The sequence below is a fragment of the Monomorium pharaonis genome, chromosome 8 (assembly GCF_013373865.1).
Source record: "Monomorium pharaonis isolate MP-MQ-018 chromosome 8, ASM1337386v2, whole genome shotgun sequence".
Lineage (NCBI taxonomy): Eukaryota > Metazoa > Arthropoda > Insecta > Hymenoptera > Formicidae > Monomorium > Monomorium pharaonis.
Window position 1 is genome coordinate 18,846,159 of NC_050474.1, and position 25,375 is coordinate 18,871,533.

General features: G+C 36.2%; 3 protein-coding genes and 1 long non-coding RNA gene across 6 annotated transcripts in view; 1 reads left to right on the forward strand and 3 right to left on the reverse strand.

Annotated features, from left to right (window-relative positions):
* LOC105833168 overlaps positions 1–25,375 on the forward strand; it is a 448,328-nt gene that overhangs the window by 391,799 nt on the left and 31,154 nt on the right. The gene's annotated exons all lie outside the window — the stretch shown is intronic.
* LOC118644168 overlaps positions 1–25,375 on the reverse strand; it is a 203,069-nt gene that overhangs the window by 84,079 nt on the left and 93,615 nt on the right. The gene's annotated exons all lie outside the window — the stretch shown is intronic.
* LOC118646962 lies at positions 6,731–9,784 on the reverse strand. 2 transcript variants are annotated; one of them, XM_036290953.1, is made up of 3 exons: positions 8,494–9,784; positions 7,028–7,470; positions 6,731–6,919 (listed from the first exon to the last, which is right to left on the reverse strand). In XM_036290953.1, the coding sequence occupies exons 1-3, from the start codon at positions 9,182–9,184 to the stop codon at positions 6,866–6,868; spliced, it is 1,188 nt and encodes a 395-aa protein (XP_036146846.1). In that variant the 5' UTR covers positions 9,185–9,784; the 3' UTR covers positions 6,731–6,865. The 2 variants fall into 2 exon arrangements, with proteins under 2 accessions (XP_036146846.1, XP_036146845.1); XM_036290952.1 differs by having other exon boundaries at positions 6,733–7,470.
* Positions 10,113–14,282, reverse strand: LOC118646952. Of its 2 annotated transcripts, XM_036290920.1 has the most exons (4): positions 13,606–14,282; positions 12,606–13,494; positions 11,896–12,473; positions 10,113–11,782 (listed from the first exon to the last, which is right to left on the reverse strand). In XM_036290920.1, exons 2-4 carry the CDS (start codon positions 13,288–13,290, stop codon positions 11,627–11,629), a joined length of 1,419 nt encoding a protein of 472 aa, XP_036146813.1. In that variant the 5' UTR covers positions 13,291–13,494; positions 13,606–14,282; the 3' UTR covers positions 10,113–11,626. The 2 variants fall into 2 exon arrangements, with proteins under 2 accessions (XP_036146813.1, XP_036146812.1); XM_036290919.1 differs by having other exon boundaries at positions 12,606–14,282.

Consider the following 25,375-nt stretch of genomic DNA (forward strand, 5'->3'; position numbering starts at 1 on the left):
ATTAATAATCATGCGCGTTATTCCTCGAAACGAAAGGGGGTCGAGTAGATTAATGTTTCATTCGGAGATAGCGGAATTATATTCCTTTTTATTTGATTTCGTTTTTCCCCCCTCCCCCGTCGCTGATGAGCGGATAAAGCATCGCGATAATTAATTCCCGAGCGGTAACGAAATATTTATACACCCTCTCAACCCCTTATCGCGATTTTTAAAAAGTTTCTATTCGCTGGCGTTATTAAATGGAACCATGCTCCTCTCGAATTTACATTCTGCGTGTTTATTTCTGTCGTAAATGAGGCAATAAGGAAGGGGCGTATTAACGCTGATGATTAACATTGACGATATGCGTTTTATTCGTTGAACAAACCGACCGAATTTATTTCGTTAAAACTTTACGGACGGGCTGTTCCCGTTGCAAAAGCACAGAGAGATTTATTTCTATCGGGCCTCTGTATAAAACTTTTGCGCGGTAAATTGCCCCAAATTCCAGACGAGAAGTTGCGAAATTAATTCCCAAATTATCGGTAACACACGTTGAAACTCTTATGCCTAGGAATTGTCTCGGAAGGGGAATTGTTAATTCAGAAATAAACCATTGATAGAGAAGAATGTATTTGTTCGTCTTGAATCGAATTTGTTTATTCACGTTTATGTTCGATTTTCGAATCATAAAATTGACCGTAATTTTGACCGTAATTGCACTATTTATTTGTATTAGCAACGATATCGACATTTCACCGGAGTTTATGAGTATTGACGCGTGTTTAGCTTCCGTCGAGAAACTCGATGGGAAGTATTTACTAAACAGCATCGTTCGTGAGAGAGAAAGGGGGAAGGGGAGGCAGGAGAATGCGCGTTCCTCTCGAAACTCGGCCTCGCGAAAAAAAAAAGAGAGAGCGAACGTACACGCGGCGGGCAGCGTGCCGGAAAACAAGCGGGACAAAGCTTAGCACACCCGACAAAAAAGCTCACGCCCGAAAAACTCACTCACCAGCGCGCGACAAAAGACGAGCGCGAAACAAAACAGCGATGCGTCGTGCTCGCGCCCCCCTCTCTCTCTCCCCCCTGCCGCTCCGCCATGTTTAGAAAACAAAAAACGCGTGAAAAACCCTTCCGTAAAAATGAACTACTTTCCACGAAAAAAAAAAAAAAACGAGACCTCTGATGCTCGCGGATATAGGGGGAGGGGGTAGTGAAATCGCATCAGTAGACGGATTCGTTCGAATTAATTGTGTCGGACAATCTACAAAAAAATAAGACTCCGCAAAAGAAATTTCTAGTTCTTTTCTTGAGAAACGCAAAAGGACGAGATGCAAAGTGTAACAGAGACAGAGAGAGAAAGGGAGAGAGAGACGGAGGGAAAAAGATATAAAAAACGGGATGGAAAACGCGATAGACGGGAGCTACAAAAAAAAAGGGGGAGGGAGACAAAGACCGAGGGGGGCTCGTGATAAATTTTCGAGAGACCCGTCCGCGTCAAAACCCTCGTTGCACGAGTCGGCAGGGAGGGTTAATGCACTTCTGGCAGCTTTTCCACCCCCTTTTTCCCGCTGCCCCGCCTCCCAGATTCGCCACGCTCGCGCTCTAATCCCGCCGCGTTCCTCGCGCTCATCCCGGAACGTAGGTTCATCTTCGCCGATGCACCAAGATCCCACCCGCATTCTCTGCGGGCCGCAAGGGTGATTCCCGGGGGGTGGGGGAGGGGAAAGAGTGAGCGCGGAAGTGTGGAGTGTTGGCGTAACCGACTCTCCGCGGAGATATATCGAGAGCCGCCGCCGGTATCGAAGATACGTGGGTCGGTCTACGGCGAGCGACGATCCGTATGAAAAATTGATGTTATCGGACTTGGAAATTCATCCGCCGGGCTTTCGACGACGGACTCCGGCGACGTTGGTTCCCGGGATTTGTGCGCCTCGGTCTCGGCGAAGTGTGCATTGCGGCGGGGGTGGCGACAGGGGGGGGAGCGGGGAATACCTAGAGGCGGGTGTTTAAAGGGATATACATTGAGCCGGGCGCATCGCTCAACTCACCGCCGACACGAGAGACATTAAAATCGCAAACGACGCGGCCAACCCTCCCCGGACGGTTGTAAGATAGTCGGAAGTATCGGATCGTGAAGTTCTCCTCGATAAAAGGAATGTACCGTGGAAAGTACATATCTTCCTCGACGTGGCTGTTGTGGAATGTAGAAATTATTTACGGTGCTGTAAAAAATTAAATCTAGAGCAGCTAGAAATTATCACAATTTTATACCTGTTCAATGTATGTCTGAGATGAAGCACAAAAATTATCGCAGGAATTCATGATATTTAAGTACCTTCTGATTTTTTATACAATAATTAAATGCCGTTAAAATAAAAAATTAAAGACACACACACACACACACACACACACACACACACACACACACACATATACACAAAAGAGATACAAGTTCCCTTTCTACAAATTCTCCGAAGCTTCAAAAGCTCTCTTGTTCCTTTGACGTAACAGCATACATATGAAAAAATGCAAGTGTAAATTCTTTCGAGATTCGAGAGCGCCGCGTGCATTTTTTTGAACAAAGAGAAAACCCGGGCGGAAATGGCAGGTGGAAGTAAATGCAGACGAAGGAGATAAGTAGGAACACCGGAGACGTAAATAAGAGGTAGAATAGAAAAAGACGGAGATAGAAAGCACGCTGAGATGAAGGGCTGGCAAGCCGTCGTTTGCGACGATTAGCCCCCAACCCCCTAGCCGCTAATGGTTTACAAACAGTAGGCGACAAAGCGATGCTGCGAGGACACTTGATAACTCCGAGACAGAAAAGCAAGATTATCAGGGACTTACTAAATAAATTTTACCTTGAAAATCATGGTAATTGTACACCGAGAAAAATATCCCTTGGTGTTCAATCGAATATCCAATGCTATACGCACAAACGGATATATCGAGTGAAAATTATATATCCGATGAGAAATCGAATCGAACATGTCCATCTTTCATCGAATAATTATGAACCGACATCTAAAGTTTGATTGGTAACAAAATTAATAATCGGATACATTATTTAATTGATAAATCTGTTGAAATTTTTTATCAGCACGATATTGTATTTCGAAGAATTTCATGTGATTTTCTCTAATTAATTGAATACCTAATGTAGTAAAATATAAAATATGTTTTATTTTTTTACTAAACTATAGAATTAAATTTGAATAATTTTAAAATGTTAAACAGTTTGTGATTCTTTATTATTTTAAATATAATAAGTGCAAAGTAGCAATAAATGTGTACAATATCTTATATGAATTTTACAATGCATGAAAATTGCAGCACGCTCTTTGTATTACAAGAGGACAATTATAACGCACTAATCAATAAAAGAAATGATGTAACACATAAAGTCTCATGAGTTTGAATCTTACTAAGATAAACATGTTTATCGAAAAACTTTCATTACATTAAAAAATTGCTTTGAACGTTTTACAATGCAGCCCGATTTTATTAAGTAATTTATAAAATATCTTTTACACATTTCAAAAAATTATATGGTTGCTTTTAATATCTATTAGGCAAAGTGTGTTTATCATCACACAAAATGTAAAATTTCTGGTGAATTTTGGGGAAAAAAATATAACTAAAAGTTTTCCCTGTGCACCGACGTCTTTTACTCACTAAAAAAGCCAGCGAATAAATCACTCTGAAAATAAAAGGTAATTAAAAATATTTCAAAATAAAATATTTTAAAAATGTAATTAAAAAAGTTTCATCATACAAAAGATATAATTATTACATAGGATAGATAACAATTCAAAGAATTTTAAAATTCTATCTTTTATATATAAAATATACAAAAAATATAATATTAATTTAAAAAATTGAAAAGGTCAATAATAACCACTCGGTGCCTCTAGTGTTAATCGATTCTCTCCATCAGTATTTTAACAATATTTCAGGTCAACATAGAAATGAAATTGTAAATTGACACCGACCGTACATTAAAGCGAATATTTGCCATTGTTATTGAGAATCGTGAATTTGTACTTTTTGCTGACGCCGCGTATGATAATAACAGCGACGATCAGAAATTTACGTTGCTGTTCCCCAAGCGATTCATTATCATTATTATCGTTTAGCGTGTTATCACCTCGAGTTCTTTTACGAGTGCTTCGCATTCGTTCCTTCCACCGGCCGGGTCTCGCTCATCCGCATCCCGGGGAGAAATCTCCCGGGAGGAATTCCGCAAACTTTTTGCGGACGCAATCGCGCGCGAGAGATACGTGCGGAAGGCTGCGTATCACTGATCCAATTCGAATTTATAACGAATAAAGCGTTTCATTGTTCCAACCCCGGCGTCGCGTGCCGCTCGTCGATCGGAGGAGAGCCGGGGGGGGGGGGGGGGGGGTGCGTGTTCTCTCGTACATCAAAAACGCACGAGTACGCTATCGCGAATCGATTTTATGGCAAATAAAATGTTGTTCTCACCCCTTCGCGCTCTCATTTTCATGGCCCGCCGGCAGCGGCCATAGTGATTTTTCACGCGTGTACCGCGAGAAAACGCCGGCAAATTTACAGCCAATGAAAATCCCTCCCTCTCCTCTCGGCCGCCTGCCGCTGGTTTTCTCTACTTTAAGATCAGCTGTGAATTTCAAAATCCTGCGCGCTGAGTATATAAAATGACAGGTATACGGCGGATAACGCGATAGCTTAGGTCACCGCGCGTGTTTTCTCTCTCGTTGAGACACATACTTTGAAGGGGGGGGGGGAGGGAAGGAGATCGCCTAATGGAAAATCAAGTCCTGTAAGTCGTTACTTTCGCGCACAAGACGAGAGCGAATTTTTGTCGGAAAATAGCGTACGATTTCTGAGCTAAAAGCTCAGTCGGAGCTACGTTTCGACGGGACGCGGAAACGGAAACTCGGCGGAATTTTCGAGATACACGAGTAATATCGGAGGGAAAAAGGAAGGGAAGGTTTCACGAAAAATCTGTTATCCTGAATGCGTGCATAAATAGGCCAACGAACGAGCGTTGAGGTAAATTAGTGTATGATGACTATAAGGAGAAGATGGCCAATGGCTATAATTTCTTCGATAATTGCTAAATAATGTGCGCATACTATTTAAAATAACAATAACACTGCTTTCAAAGTTTTCAATGTTTCTCTCCTAATTTTCCGATCAAGCTCCTTCATTTTGTCCATTAGCTCCGGCCACTTGTCACACTGCCTGATTCCGTGATAAATGTAATAATATGCCGTCACGAAGTATATCATCCTATCTATGACGTAGAAGAATCTTATTACCACGGATTGAGTCAAAATGTACCGACGGATGAACATTGTTAGATACACTATACATATGATCAGGTGAATGATATGCATGATTATCGTCACAAACTTTGGACACTTTCGCGGACGTGCGACGCCCACGCCCATGAACCAAGACGTATAAGATATCGTACGTAAAGTGTGCTCTATCGACGGCGAGTTGTCGTGTATTGGCACATGAATCTTCTTCATTTTTTCCTTTATTTGCTAATCGATGCGTTTTGCTGATTACATTAAAGCTTTCTGTATAGAAAACTATATAGAAAAAGTACTAAAGTCTTTTTTGAAAGCGAAACACTTTTACACGTCTCGTGAATTCTTCCTAATACTTCACGTAATGACGAAGAACGGCGTATTACTGCTCCACTTCCGTAATATTAGATAGTGTGTCATTAACTGCCCCACCCCATAAACGTAACACAGTTATAGTGTGTCATTAACTGCCCCTCCCCATAAACGTAACACAGTTTTAATAAATTAAATAGATCTAATAAAATAAATTAATTAAATTCTTTACGTGCTAAGTGTAAATAAAATTAAATAGATCTAATCAAATAAATTAATTAAATACTCTAAGTGTAAATAAAAGAAAATAATTTCTACACCTGGAGCAAACGTCGATGCCACGAGCTCGTTTTTGTAATAAGTCATTCATATACATCGCGGATTCTCTTGAGTCTTGATTACAATAAAATATTTGTTTTGTTCTTTATTTATTAGGTTCTTTATTGCAATCCTGCTCGGCACCAACTAACGATTCACATTTCGATTTGAGAGCCGCCTACTCCATTTTTCCCTTCCATGTTTCAAATTCTCTCTCTCTCTCTCTCTCTCTCTCTCTCTCTCTCTCTCTCTCTCTCTCTCTCTCCCCTTTTTTCCACCTCTTTCCATATAATTATATCACGCTTTTACTTCAGATTGCTTGCAAATTTTTTCATGTGTTCATTAAAAATTGCCACAACATTGAATAAATCACAGTGAAGTTGTCACAATTAACGTTGGACACAACAAAAATATGTAAATTGTAATGTGTGATTATATCTTTTATTTCCTTTTCTATTTTTTAAATAAATATTATAACTATCTTTCTCACACAGTTTAGATAAGATGGCCCATGACTTTTCTCGGAATGTTTATGTTTATACTTCATAAAAAAAGAGAGAATTAAGTTGCGCACTTAATATTTTAAATTTAATATATTATAAATATTTTTTTAGTATTGACAATCAATTAAGAATATGCTAATCTTACATAAACACTTATTATTAAAAATGTCTAAAAATTGTTATGAGTGAGTTAATAAATTTAACGCAAAAAAAATTAGGCGTTTGTGGAACTCAAAATAAATATTTTTAATAAACATTGTACTGATTTCTGCATAGATTTTATTAATTTAATTATTTCAATGTTTAATTATTTTTTTAATTTTTAGAATTATTAATATTAAGAATTAAAGAGTATCTACACTTCAAATGTTATTTTGACAGTTAAAATTCTAAAACTTCTGTATACTTACGATATACAACGATCTGATAAAAATATCCTGAGTAGAATATTCAGCGAGAAAATTGAAGGACAATTGCACAATATGTGACGATTATCCCGATAAACTGAAAAAAAGTATATTTTATTTAATGATTTCGAGAGCACTTTTCCACTGCAATTCGAAAGTATCTAATTTTACTAAATTTTATAACGTAAATAAATTTAGTACTCACATTACATAATAGATTATTATTCATTTCGAAGAAACCGCAAGCTGTAAATGATACGTGACGATTTTGCAGCTGAATAAAAAAGTCATTGATTTCATTTCTGACACGGTTTTGGTCCAGAAATTGATGCAAGAGAATTGAATTTTTCATAACACAATTCCAATTGTGCAATTTGCATTTCAATGCAATTGTGCATATAATTATCTTAGTTTTGTTGAATTCTTGACGCACTAGTGTGCAAATCCAGCAAATCAGACCAATTTGTATGTTATATGTAATCAAATTCATGTAGATATCAAAAGCGTAGATATTAAAAGTGTTTAAGTTGTCATCAAATTTACAGATATGGAATAGTGAAACCGTGAGCGTAAAGAAACAGTTTGCCGAACAGAGAAGAAGATAAATACTATGCATATCGTTCACCATAGTAACGAGATCACATATATCTGCAAAATTCATTATTCGACTACATTATCGCAATTTCTTTATAAACTATATTAAATTATATTTTGCGCCACATAAATTTACATTATCTATAGTTTTAAAGACTTAGAAAAAAATGTTTTTTTTTAATATTTTTTTCGCAGATTTTTTCGGTTTTTTTCACAAGGGTAGAAAAATTTATCGAAAAATTGGCATATGTTTCTCGTAAAATTTACATTTACTTTTGTATTTTTAAATAACTAGAGTTAGTTTAAAGTTGGTCTATCATATATTTTCTGTTTTTAAAGTACTTTTTAATATTAATTACAAGGGAAACATCATAGTAAATAAAAACAGAATTAATATATTTTTTTACTAAAATATATTTTATTTTTAAATTAAATTTTAACTTATAATTTACACAAAAAATGTATTATATATAAACTTTATGAAATAAAAATATAAGCATTTGCATGTTTTAAGCAGATTAAAACAAATTATGAAATTTTTTAAATAAAATAAATTATAATTTTTTTTAAACTTAACCTTATTCGCAGTTCTAAGAATTAATGTTATAAACCTAATATTATAAATACAATACGCGCGCGCGCGCGTGTGTGTGTGTGTGTGTATGCAAGGAGAATGATTAAAAATTTATATATGTATATAAAAGTTTTTAAAATTAGTTTTAATTTGAGTCAACATAAATCACTTATTGATATATTTGAGATAATATCTTATTCTTTGTGCAACGTACACTCGCAAACAATAACGTCTGGCTACATTAACTGCGCTAGAGTGTGTCTTTTTTTCCAATACGAAAACATGTGGAAAAAGAAAGATACACTCAGAAACCTTTCGGAATTAGTGTAGTTAGTACAGCCAGGCATTTCTGTTCGCATATATACAGCTAACAATAATTTTTTCGAAAAAAAACCGGTTTTTGGGGGTTTTTTTTCAGTGATTTAAAAAAAGCGGCTTTTTAAAAACTATAATTATCTAATTACAATAAATACAAAAAATAATATATATTTGCAAAAACTTACCATTATGCAATTCTCTGATGCATCTAATCTTGAGTGCGATCAATGGCGCATTAGATAATTCATCCAAATGGTCGATCAACTTATTTATTGTTTGATGTCTGCGATACAGCACATAAACAACAATATCGAAGACGAAGCTGTTGATCAATGATCGTGCTATTATATAGTAATGCAGACAAATCATCAGTTTTTGGACAATTGAATACCCAGTGAAAAAGTAAATGATCACACACATGTACAAAAGGAAATACACGAAAGTCATGAAAATCGCTATTAATTCTATTGCTTCTACTAGATAGTCATTCGTGTATGTTTCTCTTTTGATTTTGCGATCAAACTTCTTTATTTTGTCCATCAGCTCCGGCCATTTGTTGTACTGCCTGATTCCGTGATAAATGTTACAATATGCTGATACGAAGTATATCGTATGGTTTATAATGTATACCAAATAGATTTCTGTGGAAAATTGATTCCTGTATATGTCGGAAATATACGTTTTGTGAAGAATGTACAATAGAAACGATGAACAGAAGACTAAGTGCAGAATACGTATGATTATGGTCACAAACTTAGAACATTTTCGCGGACGTGCAACGCCCACGCCCATCAACCATGACATGTAAGATATTGGACGTAAGATCTGCTCAATCGACGGCGAATTGTCGTATCCTGGCACATAAATCTGCACCATTTTTGCTACCACTTTCTTGCTAATCTGTGCGTTTTGTTGATAACATTAAATTTACTTTCTGTATAGAATACTTTGTCGAAAAAGTACTGAAGCTTTTTTGAAAGTAAAACACTGTTACGCGTGTCGTGAATTCTTTTAATATTTCACGTAACGACGAAGAACGGCGTATTATTTTTACACTCCTGTAATATTAGATGGTGTGCCATTATCTGTTCCTCCCCATAAACATTACACAGTTTTAATAAGATAAATGTATCTAATAAAATAAATTAATTCAATTTTCTAAGTATTAAATGTAAATAAAAAAAATAATTTGCACACCTGGAGCGAATGTCGATGGCACGAGCTCGTCTTTATGGTAAGCCATTCACATACATCGTCGATTCTTTTGATTCTTCATTACAATAAAACATTTGTTCTGTTTCTCATATCTCAAATACTCTGTGTGCCCCAACAAGGTTAAAGTAAACCAATAATGTATTGATTGAGTTAATTATATATTGATACCAAGTAGCAAGTTAATTTGACGTGAATGTGTTATTAAATATGTCACTTTGATATTAAAATGATGTCAGTTTGTTATCCGAGTAGTAGGTTCTTTATTGCAATCCTGCTCGGCACCAACTAACGATTCACATTTCGATTTGAGAGCCGCCTACTCCATTTTTCCCTTCCATGTCTCAAATTCTCTCTCTCTCTCTCTCTCTCTCTCTCTCTCTCTCTCTCTTTCTCTCTCTCTCTCTCTTTCTCTCCTCTTTTTTCCACCTCTTTCCATATAATTATATCACGCTTTTACTTTAAATTGCTTGCAAATTTTTTCATGTGTTCATTAAAAATTGCCACAACATTGAATAAATCACAGTGACAATTAACGTTGGACACAACAAAAATATGTAAATTGTAATGCGTGATTATATCTTTTATTTCCTTTTCTATTTTTTAAATAAATATTATAACTATCTTTCTCACATAGTTTAGATAAGATGGCCCATGACTTTTCTCGGAATGTTTATGTTTATACTTCATAAAAAAGAGAGAATTAAGTTGCGCACTTAATATTTTAAATTTAATAAATTATAAATATTTTTTTAGTATATTTACTTACATAAACACTTATTATTAAAAATGTCTAAAAATTGTTATGAGTAAGTTAATAAATTTAACGCAAAAAAAATTAGGCGTTTGTGGAACTCAAAATAAATATTTTTAATAAACATTGTACTGGTTTCTGCATAGATTTTATTAATTTAATTATTTCAATGTTTAATTACTTTTTTAATTTTTACAATTATTAATATTAAGAATTAAAGAGTACCTACACTTTAAATGTTATTTTGACAACTAAAATTCTAAAACATCTGTATACGTGCACATACAACGATCTGATAAAAATATCCTGAGTAGAATATTCAGCGAGAAAATTGAAGGATGCACAATATGTGACGATTATCCCGATAAATTGAAAAAAGTATACTTTATTTAATTATTTCGAGAGCTTTAGCTTTCGAGAGATTAATTTCGAGAGATTAAGCTTGATATGTAAATAAAAAAGTGGGTCAATGATGCGAGCCTAAAAAGATTAATGAATTTATATTTATTCTTAAAAGCATAGGTGCAGCATTATTACATTATTTTAAAAAATGAATTTTTAATATTACATTATTTTATACCGTGTGCCTATTAATACTCCGTACATAAAAAAGAATAACAGTTTTCTAACACTTTTCCTCCTGAAGAAACAACCATCTTTCCTGATTTCTGTTGAACAACAGTACATATATATTATAAGTTATACATTATATATAATACTTCAATAAATAAATTTAATTTATCTAAATAATCTTCCTTAATGTAAACCAGTAGATACACTGATATAGATCTATCCCTTATCCTATGAGCTAAAAATACATACGCTTTTCTTACGTTTTCTTTTTTCAAATCCAAGTATGAAAACAAAAGTTTTAATATTAAAAGTTTTACAACGATTTATAAATTTTTCTGACCTTCTTCTTTAATTATTAAATTTTAACATTTAGAAAACTATTTGATAATTTGCAGTGCAAATTTAATGCAAAGAAACACAGCTTTAAAATTTAGACAAGCATTAGTTGATACACTGAAAAAAATTTTCTTAATAGTATCAATGTATGGCGTTTATTGACTAAAATTCATTGACACAATAAACTTTTTGTTAATAGTATAAATATTACATTGAATCTTTTCATTATTCGTAAATAAATTTATTAATATAACGAATTATTCTTTGTTACAATAAATAAAACGTCATAATAATAAAATAATTCATTGGACCAATTTTAATAAATATTTCATTAATAGAATATTTCATTGGAATCAGAGATGGGTGGCAGCAAATACTTTTGTCTCCAAATTACACAGTCAATTACATATTACTTTTATAATTTGTAATTGAAATCCATTTAATTATTCATTATTTTCAACATTTATAATTTGGTAATAGGCAAGTACCAATTCGCCCATCTCTGATGTAGATTGGTTCAGTGTCCTGTTAACTGCTTCCACAGTTATATTTAGTTTATAGAATCGAGTAAGGACTGCTAGACAAGCCAGGATCGTAAACTAAAAAAAAGTTTTATTTCATTTAATCGCATCGAGCAATATTATTTACATTATAATTCGGAAATAGCTAACTTTACTAAAATTTAAATGAATTAAATAAATTATATACTTACTTGCATGTACGTTATATTATGAACGTTAATGAAGTTATTAACTTTGAAGAAATTGCAAGCTATACGACGATGCTGCAATTGAATAGAAAAGTCATTGATCTCATTTCTGACACAGTCCAGGTTTTGACTCGACCATTCTCGGTTCGGATATTGACGCAACAAATTTTTCATGGCGACGTAATTCAGATTGCTACACGAATAACATCTTTGCTGGATGCCTAAATCTTTCATTGGCAATCGTACCTCTAGATTCAATTGATTCCTTGTCTCATTTAGTGTATCGAGATTCACAGATTTACATTTTAATAGAATCCCACATATAATTATCCCGGTTTTGTCAAACTCCTGATAAATTAGTTTGCAAATCCAATATGTCACGTAAAATTGCATGATATACATGCTCAAAAAGAAAATACTTTTTAACACATCTATTTCCTCATCATTACACGTCGTGTTATTTTTAACCATCTCTATCATCTCGAACACTGTCAATCCAACCGTGTTGAGGCAGTTTATCGAAACAATGAAAAGATAGAAGCCATGAATATCGCTTATCATGACGACAAGATCACAAATATCTGCGTAACAGAATTAAATAAGTCACTATATCTTAATAACTTCGCAATTTATCCATAAATTCAATTAAATTACATCTCGTTTTATACAAATATCAAATTATAATACAAAAAACAATATCCGCAAAAACTTACCGTAATGCATTTCTCTGATGCATTTAATCTTGAATGCGATCCGTTTTGACGTACCAGATAGCTCATTCATCTGGCCCAACAACTTGTTTATCATTTGATATCTGTGATACAATATATAGATGACAACGTCAAAAACAAAGTAATTGATCGTCGACTGAGCCAATATGTAGTAACTCAACAAGTCTTTCTCCACAACAGACGAATATATAAACTTATACAGGGCGTGAACAGACAGCAATAAAGGACAGCAAGTAAAAGTCACGATAATAGCTACAATTTCCAGGATTTTTAATGGCTTGACATTAATGTGTGTTTCTCTTTTGATCTTCTGATCGACTTCCTTTATTTTGTCCATTAGCTTCGACCACTTGTCATGATGTTTGATTCCATGATAAATGTAGTAATACGACGACACGTGGTAAATTATGTTAATATTTAGTGCAATTACACCGCATAATTCATTAAATTTATCTTTCTTAGAATCCGATGCAAAATTATAGAAGAGCTTTATGAGACTAAATGTACACAAGGCCAGGTGAACAATACGTATAATTATTGTTACAATCTTGGGCCATTTTCGCGGATGTGCAATGCCGACGCCCAGGAGCCAGGAGATGTACACTATAGGTTGTAAATAGTATTCTACCGACAGTGAATTGTCGTCTGGCATATAGATCTCCACCATTTTCGTCTCTTATTTTCTTGCTAATCGATGCGTTTTGCTACTTACATTAAAGCTCCTCTCTGTATAGAATACTTTGTAGAAAAAAAATATAAGTTTTTTGAAAGCGAAACACTTTTACCCGTGTCGTGAATTCTTTTAATATTTCATGCAACGACGAAGAACGGCGTATTACTTTTGCACTCCTATTAGATGGTGTGCCATTATCTGTTCCTCCCCATAAACGTAACGCAGTTTTAATAAGATAAATGTATTTAATAAAATAAATTAATTCAATTTTCTAAGTATTAATTGTAAATAAAAAAATAATTTGCACACCTGGAGGAATGTCGATGGCACGAGCTCGTCTTTATGGTAAGCCAGTCACATACATCGTCGATTCTCTTGATTCTTCATTACAATGAAACATTTGTTCTGTTTCTCATATCTCAAATACTCTGTGTGCCCCAACAAGGTTAAAGTAAACCAATAATGTATTGATTGAGTTAATGATATATTGATACCAAGTAGCAAGTTAATTTGACGTGAATGTGTTATTAAATATGTCACTTTGATATTAAAATGATGTCAGTTTGTTATCCGAGTAGTAGGTTCTTTATTGCAATCCTGCTTGGCACCAACTAACGATTCACATTTTGATTTGAGATGTGCCGTCTGCTCTGTTCCTTCCCTCCATGTCTCAAATTTTCTCTCTCTCTCTCTCTCTCTTTCTCTCTCTCCTTCTTTTTTCTATTCTTTCCATATAATTATATCACGCTTTTACGTTTGACTATTTGTAAAGTTTTTCATGTGTTTGTTAAAAGTTGCCACAACGTTGAACAAATTACAGTTGAGTTGTCACAATTAACGTTAGATACGTAATAAAGTTATGTAAATTGTAACGTATGATTTCTCTCACAGTTTATATAAAATGGCCCATGATTTTTTTCAGGGTAAACGTTTACGTATATATTTTATAAAAAAGACGAGAATTAAGTTGCGCATCTAATTTTAAATTTAATATGTTATAAATATTTTTTTAATATTCACAATAAGTTAAAAAGATGCTAAACTTATATGAACATTTATTATTAAAAATGTTAAAAAATTTTTAAGAATAAGTTAATAAATTTAACACAAAAGAATTAGATGTTTGTGAACTCAAAATAAATGTTTCTAACAAACATTGTACTAGTTTCTGCGTAGATTTTATTAGTTTATTTATTTTAATGTTTAATTATTTCTTTTTAATCTTACAATTATTAGTATTAAAAATCAAAGAGTATCACTATGCATATTGACAGCTAAAGTTCTAAAACATCTGTATACGTGCGACATACAACGAACTGATAAAAACATCCTGTGTAGAATATATATTATTAATCTTCAGGAAGAACTGAAGGAAGATTACACAATAAGTGACGGTTATGCCGATAAATACGCATGTTTATGCTCAATATTTTGATAATATAAAATTATTTTTATTAAGTATTCTTATTTTTACTATTTTTATTAATTATTAAGTATTTTTATTAAGTATTTCCTCTTTAATCTCGATAGCATTACGTGCTTTACATTTCAGTAGAACAATACACCAAGTACTATTAAAAAATAATAAGAGAAAGTTTTTACATTTTAAAAAACTATATCCATTATAGCAGGGTTTACCCTATGACTCGAAGATTTCGCGAATTTTACGGTGACATGTTCCGCGCGCAAGAGACGATGGTTTCAGGTTTTTAAGGAGGAAATTTAGCGCGACTCACTGCGATTCCCTTGATGCGGAAAAGACAAACGAAATTTCGCGAAACGTCTCTTCCGTCTCTCGCGAGATTTTCGCAGCGGGGAAGCGGCGGAGAAGGATTGCCTTAAAAATTAAAGTCGAAGCGATTCCGCGGCGCACGTTTGTACAAATCTACCTTCATACTTTCCGTCGTGCGGCGCATCATTTCAATTTCACCTGCTGATCTTATTTCATCAAGCTCGAGATCAAAGGGTCCTTTGGTCCGAATCGAGCTCCGGGGACTGGAAAGGCAAGACCTTGCCTTTCGTTTAATTTCAAGTGGACTCCGCCTCTGGGATTCTAATTTGGCGGCTGAATGGCCAAGACGCGCGATGTTTCGAGAGGGAAAGAGGGGGGGAAAACGACTCCCCGCTCCGAATTCGTGCTAATGAAGGATCCGCTCCAAATTTACCGGAGGATTTATAATCGCGGAAAAATATTGGATTCCCCGGCGTGCATTCAGCCTCGAGGGGGGGGGGGGAGGGGGAAACAAAAAACAATGCCCGTATATCTGGTCCGCGCGTCCCAATAAAAAAAGCATTACGCACCGCGCTCGCATTTTACCGCGCCCGCACGTAACTCGCGTGCGTTCCCTTTTACGCCGCGACCGTGCGCGGTTCCGCGCGAAACAAAAACCACCCTCGCATACGCGAAAATCCACACGCCAAGGCGCGCGTGCCCGGCTGAACGTTATTGCGTTCCCGCGGACGTTATTTGCTTTTGCGTGAAAATAAAGAATTAAGAAAAATCCCTCTCGCAAATCAGTGCGCTCGACCGATGCAAATTGCGCCCTAACGGGGGTACGAGGGACATTCGTCTAAGGGACAAAAAAATTAATATAGTTATATTGTATTAAGTTTCGCAGTTATTAATACGCGCGCGTTCAAAATTCCCTGATGATCCCCCGTTACAGGGCCGCCGGCAGCTTTATGCCACAACACGGTAATGTCGGTGCCGCGTAACAACATGAATTACACGACGTTATCTTGATATATCGTAACAGCGTTGCCCGATAACAGCGTTTAGCTATAAATAGGTGACTTTCGCGCGGAACGATTTTCGCCGGCCCGCGCGCGCGCTACATTCGATACACGTTGTTTAGGACGGGAATTAAATCATCTCCTGGAATCGCGATTGGATTCGATAGCCTGGTCGAAATTTCGCAGGAATCTTTTCCCTTTTTACACACACACACACACGTACACGCGCGCGCGCGTGATACATACATTCATGTGCTGTATCATCGAAATAAAACGCCGCGCGCCAATCCATGTAATCCCCGTTCGATTTCATGGATTTGCAAAGGTTACAATATTTGGCCTTACACAATTGATGGCAATCCCGCTGCAGCTTTGTCAAAATATCGCTGAAATTCCGCGAATGTTTGTAATTTATAACACGCGCGTGTAAAAAAAAAACCGACAAAGATGTCACTTAATTTCTCACATTCGTGACAATCTTATTTTGTGATCAAAATATTACGTAATATTTTGTACGTGGGCCGCGAGACACAGATAACTGAAAGTGAAATAAAAAGTATTTTGTAAGCGTAAATTATGCCATCATTTGTACGTCGCTTAAACATATCGTTTAATTATATTTGTAACATTGTTGGTTGAGATAAGATCAACCCTGTGTTAAAATGACTCCAATAAGAAACCTTAATTATGTTATTAAAATGCAAGTATTGATATGGAAAATTAATGACTCTAACGAAAGGGTATCGGTGCGCGGCAATAAAAAAAGATATTTTTCGCGCGCAGCGTTTTCTGCCTGCCATCGATATTCATGATGCTTTATTCGACGCAAAATGAAATCATTTTGCGAAATCGCCATTCGGTTTGAAATCGTATCGCATCAACCGGAATTGGATTTATTATTCCACATATTCGTATATCTACCGTATTTAAATTAGCGAAGATCAATCGAATATGGCCATCATAGGTATATTATTTTACGCCGCGCAACTAACGGTATCATATTTTTTAATAACCCGACCACAGTATCGCCATTTCTCTTTATTGAGTTAAATTAAAATACAATTTCGCAGACGGAAATAGCTTTAAATGGAACAAGTATTATGTGAATAATTATTTTTCGCCGCGAGAATTAACGACTTTCGTATATAAATGCCGTTTGTAAGATTCCATTCAAATCTCTGTTCCCTTTACGGATCTCTCTCCATTTTTAACCTCATTTACAAAGATAAGATAATAACAAGGTAAATTTATCTGATCGAATAATCAAATCTGATATCCCGTATTTAAAATATGCATTCGTTGCATGTAATACATGCAACAGATTTAATACTCAAATAAATGTCAATAATGTTGAAACGTCCGAAAATAAATTTTTACTAATAAATTAAGAATTCTCTATTAACGTAAGATTGATTGCTGATAAAAATGAGGGATGCTAATATGCATTCGTTCGGCGAACAAGCAGCGTCGAGCAATGCTTGATGATCGCTAATCTCGCGTCCCGCCCCTCGTCTCTCTCGTTACACGCTCCATCTAAACGGAATTAAATCATCTGGATGAGTTCATGATTCGTGGCGCGCGCGCGCGAATCTGGCGAATCGGGCACCGAATTGGATAAGCTTTACTTTTTCATAGTCGTATCCGTGATCGACCCGGGCGGCTGCCCTAGCCCGCAAATCAAACGCGCAAATCTCGTTTTCGCAAATCGATCCCCCCACCCACCACAGCCGATCACTCCGTCCTCCCCCGCCTAGTCCATATACGAGAGTCCCTGTCGTCCGACACCTACCCATTGCGCCTCTTTCTCGCTCTCGCTTTATCTTTTTCCCCGGCATTTTCACGGCACGTGTTATTTTATCTACTCCTTTCCGTTCCATCGCGATTGCGTTCTCGTCGGAAAAATTGCTCGCGCCAATAGCGAGCGGGAGAAAATCGCGCGGAATACAGACGCAGATGTTATTGCACGAAATGTCTCGAATTTTAACCGACGCTTCATTTGACCGACCAATTCCTTGGAACTGATGCGTTTATTCGATCAGAGATTTGAAGTTTGATAGAAATTTTTAATTGCGTGCAAGAAGAATGGTGAAATTCTTTTCACAGAGAAATTTGACTTGTAGTTATTATATTGCGCTTGAATTTTAATCTATTCCGATAAATGTTTAATTGTTACATATTGTTATAAATTATATTTTCTTATAACAAGTATTTATAAATGTTTATTTATTACGAAAAGCAGTGCTATTTTAGGTTGATTTTAAACGTAATCAATTTTTCTCATGCAACAGTAATTATGAAAATATTTTATTTAGGCATTAAATATTTGTATTTATAAATAATAAAATAAGAACGCATATTGGAATTATATTGCAAATTATATTGCATACGTTTATAATTGGTTTGTAAAAGATAATAAGTATTTATATTACTCATAATTATTACAAATAAGCAGCGTTACACTTCAATTTTCAAATTTAATCTCTTAAAATTTTTACTTCTTTCGTGCAATAATTGTTAATATAATAACATTTTATCGGTCCATCAAATATTTATATCGGCAAATAATAAAACAAGTTATCAGAACAAATTGTCAATATCGATATCAACGATTAAGTTATAAAATATTTAAATTATTTCTTTATGTGTATACTGTTATTTGGCAAACAAAAAATATTGTGAGAATTTTCAAGTGATGAATTAAGTATCTGGTTCCTTGTGCAAATATATACATATATGCTATGTGTATGAATTGTATAACGTATGTATAAAATTTCCATATGCAGAATCGTTGAATAATAATTATGAATCCTGTTTGTTCAAACATTCGACAATAATTAATTATGTTTGTAAACATTGCTGGACCGGTTGCGCAATGAACGTCATTAGAAGAATGTATATTTGAGATTGCCAAAATCATGGAACGTTAACCATAAAATTCTATCATACATCTGCTGTAAATTCTCGATTTATCACTAATTTGCTTCGAATTAGGTGAAATGTTCAATAACGTACGTATTAGCGGTTATAATATAAGATAAAACGAATTGGATTATTATTTTACTCTCGGTCGTACAAACAGTCATTTATAAAAGAAATATTGATATTATTTTGATAATGTACAATAAAAATGTCTTAAGAATGAAAAATTAAAATCATGTTACGATTAGTACAAAAAAAAAAAATGAAATATTGGTTTAAGAAAACGTACGATAAAGAAGTAATAATTAAGTTTAGCACCATAAAATAATTTATTCAAAAGATTTCAAGATTGGCTCCCCTCGATGTTACCTCGATACAGAATCACCTCATCATTTCCGTCATAAATCCCGAGAGCCGAAATACACGACGCTGCGGCTTTTCACGCTTCTTTAGAGCATCGAATGGGGCTCTTCGCTGCCTCGTCAGATATTCGGAGAGTTCCATTCGGAGGAAACTACCGCCTGATTGCTGGGTTAAGCTCTATCGATATTCACCCAGTCTGTTCTATCATCCCGGCCGGTATTATTCAGAGGAAACAGCCCGGAGGGATTCGTGAGAGAGAGAGAGAGAGAGAGGGGGGGGGGGAGGGGAGGGGAGAGAAGGAGAGAGCCTCGGTTGAGGGGATAAAGGAGGTAAGGGGAGTGACGTTGACGTAAGTCAGGGATGAGGCCAAGATTGACTGCGCGTCTGTAGCACTTGTGCCTGGAATTACCTCCGACAGGTGCTCCGAGCATTGCTAATATTATGCGGCGCCGCATTTTGCATGTCGAAGGTAAACGCCTTGCGCTAATTGCAATTTAATCAGGAGCAATAGTTTGTTATGTATGTACGGTACGTTTATCGCGTGTTAAATAACCCGCTCATGTAGACGCGCGAATTTTGTTCGACACGCCCGGCGATGCGGATTCAAGCGCGATTTTACCCCGAAAGTTAGAAAACACGCTGAATTCGCGATTAATGATGTACTCGCCGGTCCAATATCGTTCGTCCGAAAATTTGTATACGTGAATTTATCGTCAATTTTACTTGTAATAACGACGATTCATTTATATATTACGATTTACTCGGCGATAATGATGTTGAACAATTAGACGACCGTATTATCGAGATATTCCGCAGATATCATAATGTAAGCACCCAGAATTGAAATCCAAGCTTTCGGCAAATCAGAATAATCTTCATAAAAAATTCCATTAAATTTTCCTAAATGTTGTTTTAATGAAAAGCGGCAAAAGGGATTGCTATGAAATTCGTTTTGAAAAGCGTAGTAATTTTTATATATAATATTCAATATGTATTTCAATATTTAACATTCACATATCTCATCCGTTGCAATTTTTAAGAATATTGTCTTTCATGTTATTTATTATACAATTTTGTACAATAATTGTTAATAGAACAGAAAATTCGTATATATTTGTATACATATTGTAATTTTGCAACAAATTTTTAAGAGAAAATTCTCTCCGTGTAAACATTATTTCTTTACATTCGAAATTCTGGCAATTTTTTATATCTCTGTTAGTTTAGTATGTGGAAATAAATTTGATTTTTAAACGCACACTTTGAAAATTATTGTTTTTCAAAGTGTGCGTTTAAAAATCAAATTTATTTCCACATACTAAACTAACAGAGATATAAAAATTGCAATTGCCAGAATTTCGAATGTAAAGAAATAATGTTTACACGGAGAGAGTTTTCTCTTAAAAATTACCCTGAGAATCGTGGTAATTATAAGACAACGTAAACCTTGAAGAATTTTACCATACTTTTAATAAAATTTATTAAAATTTATTATAATTTAGTAAAATTTTAAGAAAATTTGGCCAAGTTTTAGTAAATTTTGTTAGAAGTATAATAAAATTTACAAAATTTTGCTAAATTTTATTAAAATTTTAGTAAATTTTGTCAAAAGTATAATAAAATTCTTCAAGATTTACGTTGTCCTACAATTACCACGATTTTCAGGGTAATTTTTAAGAGAAAATTCTTTCCGTGTATAAACTACATTACGTCCAAATTGGTCACATATCCTAATCATTAATTATTGTAATAATTCAAATAACTGTAGCTCTAAAAATGTCTTATAAAAGGACAAGAGGTCTCAGACATCTAGAAAAAAGTGTCTAGAAAAAAACCATCTTTAAGACGTACTTTAGTTAACTCCTAAAGACTTTCTTTAAAAGATACTTTTTTTTCAAACATGCTCGTTATCCCGGCGATATTATCCCCGATGTTAGCGACATTATCTTTCTTCTCGAGCGAGCGGCCACGCGGTTTCGGGGCCGTAACGGGTGAGACACAAAGGGCAAAACGCGAGCTGTCTCTGTGTGTTTTTCTTTTTCACGTACCCTTGCAATATCGCGATATTGTGGTCGCCGCGCGGCGTCCACCCGGGGAAGGAGCGCAAGATGGTGGGAGGGAAAAAGAGCGAAGCGGGTCGGGCAGGGAGATTGAGGGCCGCGTAAAAAAAAAGAAGAAGGGAAACACGGCGAAACTGCTTCTCTCCAACTGGAAGTTTACTCATCTTGCGACGAAACTACTCCGGGCGCGATCTGTCGCTCCCGTTTATTCCTTCCGCGCTCGGGTCCGTGCCCGCGCGCCTTTCCCGCCTCCATCCTCGACGAGGGTAGTCCCTCTCCTTCTCCCCTTCCCCCCTCGCAGTCCCGTTTCTCGTCTACTTTCACCAGATTGTCCTCCTTTTTGACCGTTCGCGCAGGCACAACCGATCGTTATTCTTTCATTATTCGCGGCTAAATGCTGACGATTTTCCCTTTTCGATTTACCTCTTTTCTTTTTCTTTATCGAGGGTGAATGTTCTCTCCTGCTTACCCTGGTGGAAAAACGGGTTTCTGGAATAAGCACGTCGACCGAACGTCGTCGACGAGTAATCGGCCGCGCGAAACTGTATAAACGGCCGGCTCGAGTGTCACTTATGCCATCGTTAGAATAATGACAGCGAATGCCTTCGAGGATGCACTCGAGGGGCGAAATAGCGAGCGGGACGGAGAGGGGGGGAGGGGGAGGGAGAAAATTTCGCGACGCGAAGTAAGTAATGTAAGAAGCGCGCAATTGCCGTAACGATTCCGCGGCGAATTCCGCGTAATTTCCCTCCCCTCATCCACCCCTTTCGATAATAGCCGGTGACGACTGCCGAGAATCGCAATCAGCTAAAAGCGACGGGCGCTCCTCGAGCGCAAATGCCAACCGTTAATCGCCATTTAATATAAACACTAATGCCATTCTTCATATCGAAATACACGAGGCGGATTTTCAAGCTTGACGCCGCGCCGCGCGAAAACTCCCCCCTTCCCCCCTCCGCGTTATTTTCCGCGGCCTTAAGTGAATGCATATAATTTCGGAATGTCACGGAAACGTCATAAAGAAAAGGGGGATTAATGTCGAAAATTAATTTCAGCGGAAAAATTAATTTCAAAGGGGGACACGAGGCGAGAGCAATTTCTCGCGGGGCCGCGGTTACACGCCGACTCCCATTACGTGAAAGGGCACTTTACGGGACATTATCGCGCGCCAGGACCTTATGAAGCGTAATTGCGGAAAAAGGAATATTTCTGCTTTAATGCGCGACTGCGAAACGCGACGCGACGTTTGAAATGATTTCATAATTCATAAACGGCAAAGCGCGGAATAAAGAGTGAAGGGGGAGGGCAGGTCTTGGGTAAATCTCGTTGCTTCGGTAACCCCCTTTCTCCCTTCCCCTTACCCTCCTTTCCGCCGTGTTTCCTCCTCGTCCTCTCGTGTTTCATGATATACCGCGTTTCAGCCGCTAGAGGAGCGATATATCGTCGCGGGCGTTACGATGATGTGGAAGGAAGCGCGAGGAGAAGCGGCCAGAGCTATAAAAGACACGACGTAAAAAGAACTCTTGCGTTCTCTCGCGTCGCTGTAAAGGAACTTTTTAACAGGCGATTAATGCGCTACGGGTTTTCTTTTTGCTGAGGGTATTACCGATACGCCTGGCTTCGGTGCATCGTCCCCCTTTTTTTTTTTACCCCGGATACGGGAATTTCGCCGATGAAGCTGGAAATAGCCCCACGGTAAATTTCGAAATAATCCCGGAATTATTAGAGCCTCGAGCTGTAATAACTATTTTACGTCGCGGCATTATCGACTGTAAACTGGCCCCGATATTTTTTTCCAGCAGAATATAAAAGAAGGGAAAAAAAACTGTAAATTGGAAATCGCAACAAAAGTAGAATGTCTCGAAGCAGTCTTAAATAAGTAACGGCACGACTTTATATATTTTTTTTAAAACTTATGGGTGTGTAAAGTAAACTTCATAAATTACGCCTGAATGCGTAGCTTTAAAAATTAGATAGAAAAAAACTTTTCAAAAAACGTCACGTTTCTCAATGATGTTCAGCAGTTATAAAAATGAAATATGATTATGTTTTTTGAGCTCGTATGATTTTATGGAATCATACGGATTTTATGGAAGGTCGCCAGTATTGGCCTTCTAAAGCGGCACCTCTTTATTTCTCAGTTAGTAAACATTAAATTGTATCAACACTGATAAATAATCTGCTTCAATAATAAAAAGAAAATAAAAACCTACAGTTTAAACGTTGGCTTTTAGAAATAAAATTTAATGAAAACAAATTTAATCTAACTTTTATAGTCGCGTAAATATTGTATTTTGCAAAAGGTACACTGACAGAAATGGATACTGATTCAAATAAACAGTTATACATATTTGCATAGTGCTAATGACACGGTTAATGAAAAAATAATCTTTATTTAAATAATATTTATTTTGAACAAACAACATTTTCTAAATTATAAAAAATATTACTTATTTAAAATAAATATTATTTATTTTTTATAAAATTTGTTATTAGTATTTATTTAAATAAAATATCTTTCTGTCAATATATTTGTTTAATCAACAAAAATGTTTTACGTCAAAGTAAAAAGATTTTAGGAGTCCTCATATCTGGTAATATGCTGTATAAATGACTCATGTTAAAAGGAAAAAAAGAAAATACACCAATTTTGGGACACAAATTTGTTATTTCGTTTTCGTTACGAAAATATTACAAAATTCAAACTAAAAAATTTTTTTAAACCGTTATAACATCTGATAGAAGACACTTTGTAGTTTACATTTGTTTTCAAAGCTTTATTTTTTACTTTTGTTTAAAAAATACTCAAAAACAGGTGCTCGCACTGGTGACTTTTTTTTTTTTACCAAAACGAACGCAGAAATCACACACTTCTGCAATGAGAATTGTTGTTCCCCTCATAGCTCGGGCACGACTGTTATTTCGAAATTTTAATTTATGAAAAATTAACTCCAGATTGATTAAAACACTGCAATCCAATTAAAATTATTGCAGCAGCTTGAACGCAGGCAGAATGCTACGTCACGGCATGTACGCGACATACGGCAATATTTTTCCGCCCGACCCCGCGTTACATTTTACGCGACTTCATAACTTATTTTCTACGCGTGTCGACCTCGAAAGAGAAAGAGAAAGAGAGAGGAGGGAGAAAAAAAGACAAGAACGGAGGAAATGCGAAAAGCTACGGAAAACGCGTGACGGTGGCGTACGCGCGCGCCTCATCTCGCGGGGGTTGTGTCTATCTGCGTTTAGAAAACAGGATCAGTGTAATGAGAGAATCTCTCGGCTACGCGTTACAACAGCGCGGGACGGTGGCCCCGTTATTATTCAAATTACACGGCGCTGCGCCGTGGTTGCCGGCGACGGTGAAATGAGTGTAACCCGGGCTTTACACCGGGCGACCGTCACCTGCGCATTTTCCGACGAGAGTATGAAAAATTTATCGACACGCACGTAACCGTTGATCTTTTATGCGGTTACCCTATCTCTCTCTCTCTCTCTCTCTCCTTTTCCCTCTCCCCGTATTTCCCGTTAATGGCCGCGATGCATTTTTATCGCGATACAAAATCCGCGCATTTTTACGCTGCGCGAACAGTGACTTGATAACGACACATTAAACTACGCGAGATACGGGCTGTATGAAAAATACAGCGGTTGGTTCCTTGTCGTTTTAAATCACGATGCAGGGAATAATGTCGCGCGATCGCTATTTCCGCATCAATCAACGGGATAACAGCGCCTGGATTAAAACAATGTTTTTTTTTTTTACACGGTAAACATAGTACATCCGTGGCATGTTTTGTGTAAGTTCAAAAATAACAAATAGTAGAGCGTGGGAGAATCGTAAAAAATAATTATCAAGCGAAGACAATTGTCACGATTCTAAACGCCTTACGATCGCGAGGGTCGTACGGGATTTACAAAAAAATCGCCGCACGCGATGCCGAAAACCGACAATTTCAACTGATTAACACCTCGCGCGATACGCGGCACGATTTATCTCC

What these genes read in the sequence shown, in the direction of transcription:
- LOC118646962 (XM_036290952.1), bottom strand. Translation starts at nt 9,184, where the DNA reads ATGGTGCAGATTTATGTGCCAGGATACGACAATTCGCCGTCGATTGAG. An exon ending in CATCAGAGAATTGCATAATG is followed by an intron (nt 7,471 to 8,493) that starts GTAAGTTTTTGC and finishes TGAATTTTGCAG; the next exon opens with ATATATGTGATCTCGTTACT.
- LOC118646952 (XM_036290920.1), bottom strand. Translation starts at nt 13,290, where the DNA reads ATGGTGGAGATCTATATGCCAGACGACAATTCACTGTCGGTAGAATAC. An exon ending in CATCAGAGAAATGCATTACG is followed by an intron (nt 12,474 to 12,605) that starts GTAAGTTTTTGC and finishes TCTGTTACGCAG; the next exon opens with ATATTTGTGATCTTGTCGTC. An exon ending in ATAATATAACGTACATGCAA is followed by an intron (nt 11,783 to 11,895) that starts GTAAGTATATAA and finishes ACTTTTTTTTAG; the next exon opens with TTTACGATCCTGGCTTGTCT.